Below are 14,967 nucleotides of genomic sequence, written 5' to 3'. Positions count from 1 at the left end.
AAATATCATGTCCCTGAGATTTCTAGAATACCATAAAGCTTGGACACATAAATCTTTAAGAAGGATTATTTTCACTTAGACTTAAGATAATCCTTTTTTTTAAGGTTTGGAGCATGTGTGTGTGTGTGTGTGTGTGTATGTGTGTGTGTGTGTCTGTGTGTGTGTGTGTGTGTGTGTGTGTTTAACCACAGATGTTGTGAAGCCATACTTTGCTAGAACTTTTTGAGACCATGATATATATGGAAGGGAACATTCAGAAACATTAGGTGATTAATATACTATATTTGATCATGCCAGCAATGAATACCTTCATGTATAGATAGACTAAGCACTCATAGCTCTGCTATTATTTAGGAAATGATACACTCTGGGATATGTGGCTTTTTTTTTAATTAAAATGAGAAAACCAGAAACCTCAACTATGAATCAGAGCAAAATTACTAACCTCACTGGTGTTAGAGGAAAATAGCACCAATGGTGTTTACATAGCCTTCTTATTGTCAAAAATGAGACAAACATTAAAAGAAAAACACTAGTGAAAATTTGTTGTTCAAATTGGAACTACTCACAGGAAATTCTCAACAACCTTTTTCGAGTAATTTAAGCACCATTTTATCTGTCTCAAAGCAATTACTGTCAGAATGTCAAAGGAATAGATTTCATAATGTATTGATAGTGAAAAGAATACTGTCTTCTTTGAGTCTTAGGTTTCTGCTTCCCCCTCTCCACTTTCTCCTTAAATATATATGCACATTATGTGTGTGTGTGCATATACATACATATACATGTACACACATACTGTAATAATGCTAATTGATTTTTTTAAAGTGAGGAAACATCAGAAATATTTCTGCAAGTTAGCAGCAGACTTTTACACTTTACTACCTAGGAATCATTTTGAAAAAAGTTGGCTAGTACCTTGTCACAGCTGCTTAGACATCTCTTGCAAAAACCCAGGTTAGAGTTGATAATTGGTAGCCTTTGACTTGATTTTTTAGCCTTAATGAGCATATTCCATCATTTTAAGCATAAGTGACCTCACAATGGGTCTAATATTTATAACAGTTCTTTCCTGAAGAAGACAAGTCTCTCCTTTAAATGACAAAGCTAAGCTGTTCTTCACAAATTATTTTCATGTTAGGTATTTCTACGCAGGAGAAGAAAATGACATACAAAAAGTGGTCTTAATATCTTCAGTGCGATTTGTAAACAAAGTAATTGTATAACCAAAATGTATTTAGGAATCAATCTTGTAAATATGTGGATAAAAGGATTTTGAGGGTTTTTTAATTGCTTTGTGTCTAGGGGAAAAAAGGCTGGATTTTGTTCTTTAGGGTCCAAGGAGTAAGTCCTAGCTTTGGCCCTCACTGATATGGGACACTGGGCATATCACATCAGTTTTGTAGCCTCTACTTCCTCATCTCTAAGATGGGAATGATCATACAGATATTAATTTCCATAAAAGGTTATTGTGGAGCTCAAATAAGATCATTTATAGAGAGCTTAAAGGTATCTCACAGGAGCCTTTGAATTGGAGAGGTAGAACTGACCGTAGATCTTCATGCCTCCATGTCTTACACAATTTCTACTACTATTTGGAACTGCTTATGTATGTATGCCTGATGGATACATCGTGCTTTTGAAATATTTTGTAAATCATAAAATACTTTATACAAATGTGAACTTTTATTATTATAGCACTTAAAAATTTCTATTACTATTTTATCCTTAAATATTGAATGCACCCAAGGTTATTATAATATTCGTTTTTCATTATGTCTGAGTGTTAAGTAATCCCTAAAGTATTTAAATATTATATAAAAGAAACTGTGATGATTATTGTAAAGATACACATTAAAAATATTATTTTTGCCATCCTTACTATAGCTATCAATAGCTACATTTGCATAGTACCTTCGAAGGTACATTAAGGATGTTACAAATATTATCTCATTTGATCCTCACAACTACCCTGGGAGTAGGTCGTATTATTATCCCCATTTAACAGTTCAGGAAATTGAGACATTACAGAGGTAAAGTGATTTGCCCAGTTAATAAGTGTCTGAAGCTAGATTTGAACTCAGGTTTTCCTGACTCCAATCGCAATGCTTTGCCCCCTGCGCCATCTAACTGCTTCATATAGAAGTAAATTAAGCTAACACAATTCTTTTTTTCCAGTTTATTAATTTATTTATTTTTAGTTTTTTGCATTCACTTCCATAATTTTTAAATTTTCTCCCCTTCTCTTCCCCCTCCCTCCCAAGACAACATACAATCTGATATGGGCTCTACAATACATTTCTATTAAACACATTTTCACGTTAGTCATGTTGCATAGAAGAATTATGAGTGGGAGAAACCATGAGAAAAGGAAAAAAACAAATAAGAAAATAGTCTGCTTTGCTCTGCATTCTGACTCCATATTTCTTTCTCTGATTGTGGATGGCACCATCATGGGTCTTTTGGAATTGTTTTAGATCCTTGCATTGCTGTGAAGAGCTAAGCCTGTCAAAGTCAGTCATCGCACACTGTGGCTGTTGCTGTGAACAATGTTCTCCTGGTTCTGCTCCCCTCACTCAGCATCAGTTCATATAAATCTTTCCAGGTTTTTCTGAATTCTGCCAGTTCATCCTATCTTATGTACAATAGTATTCCATTACATTCATATACCACAACTTATGCAGCCATTCCCCAATTGATGAACATCCCTTCAATTTCTAGTTCTTGGCCATCACAAAAAGAGCTGCTATAAATATTTTTGTACATGTGGGACCTTTTTCTATTTTTATGATGTCTTTGGGATACAGCTCTAGAAGCAGTATTGCTGAGTCAAAGGGTACACAGTTCTTGATTTAATGGGATATTGCATTTGGACTTGAAGTAAAAAGGTTTTGATTTGAATTTCACTTCGGTGGCCTCCTAGCTATGTGATCACGTATGATGATCACGTTTGATGATCACGTATGACCATAGATCTCTTTGAGCTTCTGAATTCTCATTTGCAAAAGGAGTACATCTAGCAATTACTTGTATAATATACCTTATAGAGTTGCTGTAAGGAAAGTGTTTTGTAAGCTGGAAAGCACCATATAAGTGGAAATCATAATTAATATATAAATGTGAGCTATTATTATTATATCCATCCCATTTTGTTACCATAGAGCTGAAGCTGCTTTGGATATCTTTGCTGTATGGTACTTAGGTGTTGTTTGTTCTCACCTTTTTGTTACTGAATTTAACACAGACTAAGATGTATAGTTTGTTTCAATGTAGCATCTTTTCCCCCAAGCATAACTTATGTGGCAGGATGCCAGAGTCTGGTCTTTTCCCTCAGTGAATCAGAGCTTCTGCCCTTAACATGCATTAAAAAAGAACACTAATTCTGCAGAGAGGATAATTTGGGATTCATTTGTTCACTTAAAAATAACCAAATAGACTCAATCAGTATGGAACAAAGATAGCACGGCAGCTTCTGTGTAAGAAAAAACTAGTCCTACTGGGCTATGGGATGGCTGAAGGACAGGAGGAAGATAGTCCCAGGGAGCCAAGTGTTAGACTTAAATGTGAACCAACACCACCACACCCAGGCCAGAGAACCTGTTCTAATATTTTAAAAGGGCTTTCCTTGCTTAGGAGCAAAAGTAAAAGCAAATAAAGAGAATTGACCTCCTGAAGAAGTTCCTCTAGTTATATAGTGTTAGGCTTAACATACTTTGGTGGATTGTTTAGAAGATTATTACTTGGTTAGGACGAAAATAGATGCCTTTTCAGAAGATAGTAAGATAGGCTCTATGTTCACATTCAGGTGCTAATTAGAAATGTGTGACCTCTTGTGAGAAGAAGTATGTACCGAGTAATGATTTAACTATCAAAGAATATTAAGAATGCATTCTGTGTTCTGGGCACAAGCCTACCAGAAAAATTTTTTATTGATTTGTCATTATTCTAAATTCAATCATTGTCTGTTTGAGAGAGAAATGTCCAAATTGGCCGTATGCCCTCATGCCACCTTGAGCATGTTTCTAACAAGACATTTTGAAATGACATTTATAAGAATTTTGAACCAGTACGAAAAAATGATCTAGAAAGGACTTTAGCCTGGAGAAATATTTATTTCTTAATATTTTATTTGAACTAAGAATTAGATTTTAATATGTTTCCATAGTACTGAGTATTTTCTGTCGATCTGTTTGCTTTTTTCTTATTGAAAATGTTGTAAAACTTGGGGATTTTTTTCATGACAGTGATAGGTTATTCACTTTTTCTTATTCAGGTACTAACTAAATTTGTAGAGGTTCGTCACTTTCAACATCAGTTTGATTTTGAAAACAACACAGAATCAGGCAAATTATTTTTATTGTCACCTTGTTAGTTTTTACCATAAACACAGACCCCAGAATAAAGATTAAAATCATTTGTATTTTTGGTATAATAGATTTGACATGTAGACATCTAGACATTAAAAAGGAGCCTCTTTAACTTTAGTGATTTTAAACTTTTTCCTCATTCAAGTACCATTAATAAAATTCATTTTCTCTCTGTTCCCCCAGGTAAATTTTTTCTAGTTTCCTAATTATTATAGCAAACTCTATTGTACCTGAGATCTTTTTTTTCTAGTTCATTTAAAATGCTTTGTCTCCAAACACTAGTTGTTGATTTTTTTAAAACCACTCATCAATATTTCTTTTTTGATTTTCTACCTTCATTGGTCTTGCATTCTTTAACTCTTCCGTTTGACTTTTGACTCCCTTAGTAAGGTTTCTTTGATATTACTAGTGTTACTTTATCTCTTTACTTTGTGCAACAGCTTTCTGTCTTTCTTCTCTCATCCTTTTTCCCCTCTGTTATCCTTCCCATTACTTCATATACTTAAATAATGTCCTTTGTTACTCTAATTAGTTTCCTCTTGCATTTTCTCTTTCAACTCTGACTTTCTTCATTAAGTATCATGAGTTTAATGAGGGATGATTAAATAAGTAGATATTAAAACAGATTGGGAAAAGAAAACAAGAAAAAAATTTAAAGGTACTTTGATGCACTTGCATTTCCTTCTTCTCTCTATCCATATTCTTTCAGGGTGCAGAAATACAGGAAGAAAAAACCCTCCCTCTAACATCTTTCCTTCCTCTCCCTCCCCATCCCCATCACTCTCACATCCCTGTTCTGTGAGTCAATCAGTGATGCAAGATTTGTCATTGACAACTTCCCATGCTTTATAATGTCTGAGGAGAGGCTTTCTGGAAGAGTACAGTTCCACATTAAGAAAAAAAATTTGGAGCACTTTGGAGGGGAGAGAAAAAATAACGCAAATCCATATAAAGAGTTAACAATGGATGTTGGAACTGGAAGAGACCTCAGAGATCACTTAGTTCATCCTTTCTCCTTTGATAGATGAGGTGATGTTTGGGCTAAGATTAGTCCTGAACCCAGGTTTTCTGACTCCTGGTCCACTGCTCTCTAAAATACATATAATTCTTGTTATCTCTGCTTCTCCCTCCTAATTCTCATTATTCACCTCCAAGGAAGATTATTTGGATCCTGACTAAGGCCATGAACAGCTGCTGGACCCATCTATACTTATTTTACCACATAAATCCCTCTGGTACTTGAGCGTGGGTATGGATGAAGTGACGGAGTAGGATTAAATGTTTCCAATCTCCACCTGGTAGTGTGTCACCAAGGATTAGGGACAGGAAAAACAGAAACCGTAAGTTGCAGGACCACTAGGTGAAGCTTTTATTTTTATTCACTGACCTGATTGTTTTTGTCCCTTTGAAATATTTGCCCCAATTGCATCTTCCTTCCCATAAATTCACTCTGATTCACTTCAACAAATTTTAATAATAGCTAACACCTGTATAGCACCTCAAAGTTTTGCAAAGTACTTTATAAATATCTCACTTCATCCTCACAAAATTATGGAGAGGTAAATGCTGTTACCCATTGTACAGATGAGGAAACTGAAACAAACAGTGGCTAAGTGACTTGCCCTTTCTATCCCATTTGCCCCATTTATCTAGTAAATGTCTGAATCTGGGTTTGAATTGTTGGTCTTTCTGATTCCAGGTCTCGGATCCTACCCACTGCACCACTTAGTGACCTAGAACACTTAAAGTAGGTGCTCAGGATATAAAGATTAAAAAATGACATAGTTCCTACCCTTACAAAGAGCTTATGTTTTACTAGAAATTGCTACGTGTGGATGGATAAGTGTAAAACAAAGTCAAGTGGAACTGAGGAAAAAGGACCAAATAGATACTGCAAGAAATTGCAATAAGGAGACACTGTTTTTAGCTGGGGTGATGAGGGACGTCTTTATGAGACAGTGGCTTCTGAGCTGACCCTTGTAGACAGAGAAAGATTCTGAAAAGTAGAGATTAGGTGGAAGTACATTCTAGGAATGGGGGGGGCAGGGGAGCAATCTTTCTGAATTCACCAAGGTAGGAGACATCATGTTGAATTTAGGCGGAAAGTCCAGATAGGGTGTAACATAGAGTGCTTGAAGTAATGTGAAATGATCCTGGAAAGATAGAGTGAATCTTCATTGTGTAGGACTCCTTACAGTTTGTATTTTATCCTAGAAGCAAGAGAGAGCTGGCTAAAAGGGCAGCTAGGTGGCAAGTGGATAGTGCACTGTGCTTGGAATCAGAAAGACTCATCTTCATGAGTTCAAATTTGACCTCAGACATTTATTAGCTGTGTGACCCTGGGCAAGTCACTTAATCCCATTTGCCTCAGCTCCTCATCTATAAAATGAGCTGGAGAAGGAAAGGGCAAACTCCTTCAGTATATTTGCCAAGAAAACTCCAAAATGGAGTCATAAAGGGTCAGACATGACTGAAAGAACGCAGAAACAACAAAACAAAAAGATTTTGGAGCCAGAAAGCAACATGGTCAGACCTGTGAGCTAGGAAGTTTCTGTAATAGTAGCTGTGTAAAAGTTTGGAGGGGGAAGAGTTTGGAGGCAAAAAGTTCAGGTAGCAGATCGTCACTATAGTCTAAGCAAGCTGTGATAAGAAGGCCCCAAGGCCAAATAACTAGAAAAAGTGGCAATTGTGAACAGTATTGTAGAGGTAGAATTGATAGGAACTGACAATTGATTGGATATGAGTGGTGAAAGAAAAGAAAGAGTCTAATGGCTCCTCAGTTGATAACTGGTTAAAGGCTATGAAGAGATAGTTTTTAGAAGAAGTGATACAAACTATCATTAACCATATGAAAAAGTGCTCTAAATCACTAATAATAATTAGAGAAATGCAAATTAAAACAACTCTACGGTTCTACCTCACACCCATCAGGCTAACAAAGTAGACATAAAAGGAAAACAAGTGTAGGAGGAGTTTTGGGGGTGGGGTAGGGAAGGTACATTAATGCACTGTTGCTGGAATTGTAAATTACCCCCCAATTTACTAAGTTGTGCATACTTTTTGACCCAGTGATAACACTACTAGGCTTGTACCTGAAAGAGATCAAAACAAGAGAAAAAAGACTCATATCTACAAAAATATTTATAATGTCTTTTTTTGTGGTGACAAAGAATTAAAACTAAGGGGATACCCATTCATTGAAGAATGACTGTACAAGTCATGGTGTATGTTTGTGATCAAATACTATTTTGCTATTGGAAATAATGAAGGAAATAGCTTCAGAGAAACCTGGGAAGACTTGTATGAACAGATGCAAAGTGAAGCAAGGAGAACCAGATTAATAATGTATACGATTATAGCAATATTATAAAGACAAACTACTTTGAAAAACTTAGGAATTCTGTTCCACACAGTGATCAACCACATATCCCAACTACTGAGGGTGAAACTACCCACCTTTTGATAAAGAGGCAATAAATTCAGAGTACAGATTCAGATATTCCCCTCCTTCCTCACTTTGAATATGGCCAATGTGGGAATTTGTTTTGCTTCACTGCACGTATTTGTAATGTTTTTGTTTTTCTCGCTTTCTCAAAGTTTCAAGTGGAGTAGGTAAGAGGGAAAGAATGCAGATCCGAAATAAATAAAATTTAATTTTAAAAAAGAGTCTGATGACTGAAGTTTCAATTCTCGGTGACCTAGAGATTAGTGCCACCTACAAGAAAAATAGAGAAGTTTAAGGGAGGTACAGGTTTAGAATGAAAGATAAAACATAAAAAAATGATCCTTAAAATAGCAACAAGAATTTTTCCTCAATAAGATATTGATATGGTAAACTGTCAAGTATAAGTATCAGAGAAACACAAGGTATTTTGATCAGTCAGTCGAGAAACATTTTAAGTTCCTACTATGTGCCAAGCAAGTCAGCACTTTCGTTAACTGTCATTTTTAGAACTTAGAAAACAATACAATGTACAACACAATCTAATCTTTCTCTTATTTTTCAGAAAGTATTTTAAAACCTTAGGATCATAATTCTTAGCCTCAGCCATCATTGTATCACAGATGGTTAGGAGGGTCAATTTGTCTGCTGAACTAAATTTGCATTTGGTTGGACTCTGAGTAGAGTCCAAGAAGATTCATTGGAATTAAACATTTGGGTATAATATCCTCCTGAAGCATTCATCTTCATGGAGAGGAAAAACATAGTCTTAAATCACCTTTTTAAAATTTTCCATCAATAAACCTGGTTTGTGGAGAAGTAATAATCAATGATAGTTTATAGGGTGGACCACACATTTGTAGGTAACCCTACAACCTGCTAGTTGATTCTTTCTCATATTTAATTTTCTTATTTTTAGCTTCAGATTAATCCAGAGACATTCTTGGATATTTTCTTTCTAATAAAATACAACTTTTCTCATTGATTAATTAGCATGAATCCCCATCCTGAGGAAATGCTATATTATTTAATAAACCGGAAAGAAACATTTTTCCAGTAATGCCTTTTTATATTTTAAATCCTTTACTCTTTTATGATTAAATAAACATTAAAATAACTGAATACATTTAAATCTATACCTTATTGACAAATGAAGTAAAAAATGGCAAAGACAAATAATTATTTACAATATTTTGGCTACAGGAAAGATTGTAGCAACCATCACCTCAAATCTTCACTATAATGGCAAATGACTTCTCTTTACTTACACACAGTTCCACAACATTTAGTTTCTCTCAAATACCAAGTTGTCTCTTCTTTAAAATCTTCTTTCTTAAGATAATTGAAAACAGCTTCATCCAAAAAACTCCCTACCTCTTTTCTGTCTCTTCTAGTCTCTCTCCAGCCATGACAAGAAAATAGTCTCTTTACCAGACTTAGTTCTCAAAGAATTTTCTTTTTAAAATCTCTCCCTGATGTAACAGTTGACAGTTTTACCAAGAAAGAAGTTTCTTCTTAGCTTTTTTCTCTCTCCTCATAGTTCATCTCATAGATCCTCACAGATACAGATAAAAATATATACTCTGATTCCATAGGGAAAAGACCTCATTCAGTGACAGAACTGTAATTCCAAACTGATAGCATAAATTACTTGAAAAATATGTGTTGAATTGAACTGAATCTGGCAAGGCTTTTGGCTTTAACCTACAACATGTACTGCATTCCATTTGGCTTTTAAAGACACTGTGGTCTCTGTGGGAGAGCCTTTTGAAACAAGTGTTACATAGGGACATTGCAAAAAATAAAACTGAAGGGAAATGCAGGAAGCCAAACGTGATCAAATTTTACTTTCATGAGACCAGTGCGTTGACCTGGCTGATTGGGATCAAGTTAACATAGCTTTGAGTTAGCAAATCACTAGAACACTTAGGACATTTTAAGATTGGTTTTTTCTTAAGTCTTTGGAGAACATCAGTATGTGGGCGTCAAATTGCTAAATGACCTGTATTAACCAGGTCTGTCTGTGCTGTCCATAAAGGCCCCTATGACATTGTTTTCAACGGGCTTATTGTTACATTTGCATTCAGTTCTGATAATGTGGTTTTACTACTTATTCCATTGGCTTTTGACATTTTTTCTTTATTTTTTAAAAATGTTACATTCTTTTAAATATTTTCTCATTTTAGCCTAGCAGGTATAAAAAACTTAACATGATAACTCTTTTGCCCATCCCATTATTTCAATTGCTTCTTGTGTTTTTATTTGGTCCTTTCTGTAGGCCTGCTTTCACCAAATTTTCTCTTGACTGAATTTAGTAATCTTGTTCTCTTTTATCTTATTCCATTTATCATTTGTCTCCTCTCCCATATATTCAATATTTCCTTTAGTTTTTCAACCTTGCAGTCATTCTTCTCAGAGCTTTTAGCTTGAATATATTTGGAGAAGGCAACTCATACAAACTATGTTTCTTTCCTTTGGCATCATATAGCACTCCTACTTTATAATCAATTTTCGTAGAATTCTGTTTTTACTAGTGTTTAACTTACTTTTTTTTTTTAATCTAAGTTTTTGGTTTTGGAGGGGAAATTAAAATTGCCCTTTAAAAGGAAAAATGCATATCTCTTCTTCCTCCCCCATAAAGAAATATGTCCATAGAGTGGGTAGGGATGCAGTGATTCTTTCCTATTCACTAGATGCAGATGTAAGCACAGATGTCTCTACCCATCCAAGTGGCCAATTAGCATATTTGTTCTATGCTGAAAGGAATTTGTTAATCACCCATGGGAGTCTAAATTTGAATGTATAATTCTAGGAGGACCACATGAAAGCAGGGCCACCTGCCATTTGGTGGACCACCTTTGGCCTTTAAGCAAATAACATTGGGAGGATGATTGGATTAAGTGATGTATTTCCAACTTTCTCAGCCCTTTGTCCTCATTCCTACCCTTCAGGCAGATCTCTCACAAACATAAAGTTCTCATCTCTATATCTTTTGTTTTCCTTCAGTTTCTCTTTCCCAGAATGCCCATTTCTTCCTCTTTTGCCAGTTCAAATCCAGTTATACTCCAGGGCCCCCTAAGTTCTACCTCTTCCAGAAAGCCCCTTCTTTCTCTCTTGGTCCTCTTGCTTCATGGAACTCCTAGAGAGTATATGTATAATTTAGCGTACAATATGCTAATATGTAGAATATGTGTATATTGTGTATAATATGTGTAATATAATATAATTTAGCCTAGAATTTTATACTACTTTATATCTTTGGTGACTGAGTAAACTTCAGAAGAAAAATCTAGTGATAGCTAAAAAATATTACTGAAGCGAGCTTATTTGTTTTTGGTCAATGCTAATATGTGACTGGATATACTTATTCAATATACTCTTCAATTCTGTCTATTTCAGGGACTTGAAGATAGAAAATTTGCTGCTAGATGAAGACAATAACATCAAACTAATTGGTATGAATTTTAAAAACATATTTTCATTCATTTCATTATTTCCAAATTATATGTAAAATTTTAACATGCAGTTTTTAAAATTTCAAGTTTCGGATTATCTTTCTCCTGCCTCTCTCCCGTCCCTTGAAAAGGCAAACAATATATCAATTATTCATGGAAAGTCATGAAAAACATTTTTTACTTTATTTTTCTTGTGTGTGCGTTATCTTTTGCAAAATGACTAATATGGAAATATATTTTGTGTGAATTTTTAAAGTAATACTGTAGTAACAGTGTTGTAAATTAACTGTCAATTATTTGTGCATGGATGATAGGATAATTTGAGAATTACCCATTGCACATTGTTAATTTCCAGCCAGTTATCTCTCATTACTAAGATACACTCCAGGGCCACTTTTCATTGCCTAAATAATAAGACCTAAGGGAATTTAAGGCAATTTTAATATTGGTTGTTCTTTCTGCATATTAGACAGAAGCAGAATGACTTGTTATAACTATAATATCAAATCATAACTCAAAATACTGTAAAAGTCGTATAAAATACTCGATAGCCCAACAGCAACTTTGTATTTCTTCTGCATTTTTATATTATCAATGCCATATCTCCCTTTCAGAAGTATAGGTACTTGAGAGTAGAAGTTTATAGAGGGTATTCTGAAATTCTCTACAGTACTGCCTAAAAATGAGAGAAAATTAATTGGGCCGGAGAGTCTATAAACTTAATCACTCTATTTCCCTCTACTTAGTGGTGATAATAGAGGAGAGATGAAGGAAAACATGTGGTACTATCTCTTTTTAATAAAATCTTATTTCTAGGTACTGTGGTTATAGTTTCAAAAGGTAAGGAAGTGTGTAAAAATCTAGAATAATAGGTTAATTATTGAGCAAGATAATTGTTATAAAGTTCTCTATTAGAAAAAATATTTTTTTCCTTTTACTCAGGTTTGGTAAGTTTTTTTGTGTTGGGTTTTTTTTTTGTTGTTGTTGCTTAATATTTTATAAGAATATAGCATGAGATTCAGTTTTGTACCTGTACTTAGAGTTACTCACAAAATAATTTCTGGAGAGCTCTTTCTGACTCCACAGCTATCTCTAGTTTCTTTCTTTAAAAAAAGTTACACTCTTTCTTCCATTTTCAGCACAATAAAAAGATTTTATATTTGGGGACACCTCAAAGGAAAAACAGTAGGCTTTTGCAAACCACATTTTTTATATCTAGGTAAAAAATATTGGATTAAAAAATTCCTATAGGCTTTTGCCTTTTGGGGGGAGGGGGGGCAGAATTCCTTGGCCAGAGTGACCCTTAGGTTTTCCTTGTGTCCATGGAAAGATGATAGCAATTAGACAGTTTTAATAGTAGTGTAGATGGTTGCTAGCCAAGAATGGACAGTTAAATGACACTGTATAAACATATAGGCTGAAATGGTTAATTCAAAGAAATATCCCTTACCTGTGTGGAACTAAATTGAAGAAAAGACAGTTCACTGATGACTGGTTTTAAAACCCTCATTCAACATTTATCCACATTAATTTTTTATTTAGCTTGTATCCTTCTTCTCTACCCACTAGCTCTTCCTTGTAATCACCCATTTGTTTTTAATAGATTTTATTAGCATCTTTTGCTTTTATATAACTTTTATTTCCTTCTGTATCCTTCTCTTCTCCTTATCTGTTAGGATGGTTTTTTTTAAATTGGAATAAGAGAAAATTTTGAGTAAAACCAATCAACACATTCCCATATCCCCAAACTTAGGTAGGACTACATCTATAGACCCTCCCCTGCCCCGCTTCTGCAAAGAAGCAGGGGAAAATGTCTTAGATTTCTTTTCTGGAGCCAAATTGAGTCTTTATAATATCACAGCATTCAATTTCATTTGTTTTATGGTTGGTATTTTTCTTTTCATTTGCATAGTTGAAGCCATTGGTATATATGGTTTTTCTGACCTTTGTAAATGACGTACTGGGAAGCGATGTTTTGAACAAGTTCCTGCTTTAATTTTGTTCCGAATGTATGTAATGGAAGCATTAGCCTCCTTAATAGGGTTGTTTTTACTTAAAAGTAATTTGTAATTGTTGAAAAAGGTATCACCCAAGGAACCTCTTGCAAATAAAAGCATAGATATTTTATGTAGTTGGTTCTTGGACATTTGCCCTTTCTCCCTGTTTCTCATTTTAGATCTTAAAAACTTCAGTGGATGAGTAATGCCATCAGTGTTGGGGGTGGGGGGGGCATGGATTGCAACTGATCCACACTTTCTCACACTCTGCCACTCTTGTATATATTCTCCCATAAATCCTCTACAGGGGGACCACCCAGTATTCTGGAAGCTTTCTTCTAGATTTATTGACATTGTAAGGAGATACCAGTAGAGTATGGAGACTGTCCATTCCTCACTTTTCTTGAATGACTAGCAGCTAGGAACTCGAGTTCAAATCCCACCTCAAACACTTTCTAGGTATATGATATTGGCAAAGTTATTTTACTTTTTTGAAGCCCAATTTCTTCATCTGCAAAACTGGGATTAATCATTGCACTCCTTCCACTCATTGCACTTATTCCAGTGTTGTTATGAGGATCAGATCAGATGACATATGTAAAGTGCTTTCCTAGCCTTAAAGTCTATCAATGCTAGCTATCATCGTTGTTTTCGTCATCGTCCTCATCATCATCATCTTCATTCCCAGGGATACACATATTTGTTGATATCCTTTATGCTGCTTCAACCCTGAAATCATTTTCCAGTGTGTGCTAGAGCCAGCTCCAATTGTTAAATTTTTAAAATTTTATATTTAAATGTAAAATTTCAAATTAAAATATTAAATTGTTAGATTTTCATTTTGAGCTTTTGTATTCAGAAGTCTTTTTCACACAACCAGTAAGGTAGGTGTCTGAGGCCAAATTTGAATTCAGGTCTTCCTGTCTCCAAGCCTAACTCACTGTGCCGCCTAGCTGCTGCATTGAAATCAACAATTGCTAAAAATCAGGGCTTGATTTATTGTTTTGTTGATTATCTAGATTAAGAAGTGATAATAATGTTGATTACATAATAAAGTGTGTGCATACATTTCCTTCCTCCCCCAGGAAAGCCTGGTTGCTAAACATTTACTAGTACACCCTTGGAAATATTCCACAGGTTACTCATGTCCACCACATGCTTTTCCATTGCCATTTTAGTGACTTGTACATTTAACTCTTTGGATAGAGTGGTATTCTTTTGGGGACTCAGATATATAGCATTCCTGGAATAATATTAATGTCAAAAAATATGAACCTTTGTTTTAGAGAAAAGGAAGGAAAAATAATTTATTAAGAGGTTACTGTACATCAGGCACTGTGGTAGTCTGGACTCATTAAATACACTGAACAATTTTCCACACGCAATTGATTCCATTATCCTCCTCCTGTTCAATTTTTGCTCACAATAACTTCAAAATATACGTAATCTTGAACCAGTACCGTGGGTTGTCCATATGAAATCAGAGTCTGGACAACAGGCATTCTCCATCTACTCGGTTTTCCCTGTGTGGATAGTTAAGCCAAACTCTTTTGAGAGAATTATCTGAAAGATGTTTTGAATACAAAATCCTACTGTGCTTCTATTTTCTGATGAAAAAAAGCATTCTTAGTGAGCTAAGATTCTACTTTAAAGTTTCTCCTCCAAGGTATCTCCCAGGCAAATGTTAAAATCACATCTCCCTGAAG

At 34.8% G+C, this 14,967-nt stretch overlaps 1 protein-coding gene across 1 annotated transcript in view; it reads left to right on the top strand.

Moving 5' to 3' along the window:
• The window catches only part of HUNK (hormonally up-regulated Neu-associated kinase), a 140,278-nt gene that overhangs the window by 56,365 nt on the left and 68,946 nt on the right, over nt 1–14,967 (top strand). Inside the window, exon 3 of the mRNA XM_072615097.1 lies at nt 11,209–11,264. Coding sequence (XP_072471198.1) covers nt 11,209–11,264 — 56 coding nt within the window. The remainder of the gene's footprint in view (nt 1–11,208; nt 11,265–14,967) is intronic.

The sequence above is a fragment of the Notamacropus eugenii genome, chromosome 5 (genome assembly GCF_028372415.1).
Source record: "Notamacropus eugenii isolate mMacEug1 chromosome 5, mMacEug1.pri_v2, whole genome shotgun sequence".
Lineage (NCBI taxonomy): Eukaryota > Metazoa > Chordata > Mammalia > Diprotodontia > Macropodidae > Notamacropus > Notamacropus eugenii.
This window is presented reverse-complemented; position numbering and strand designations above follow the sequence as displayed.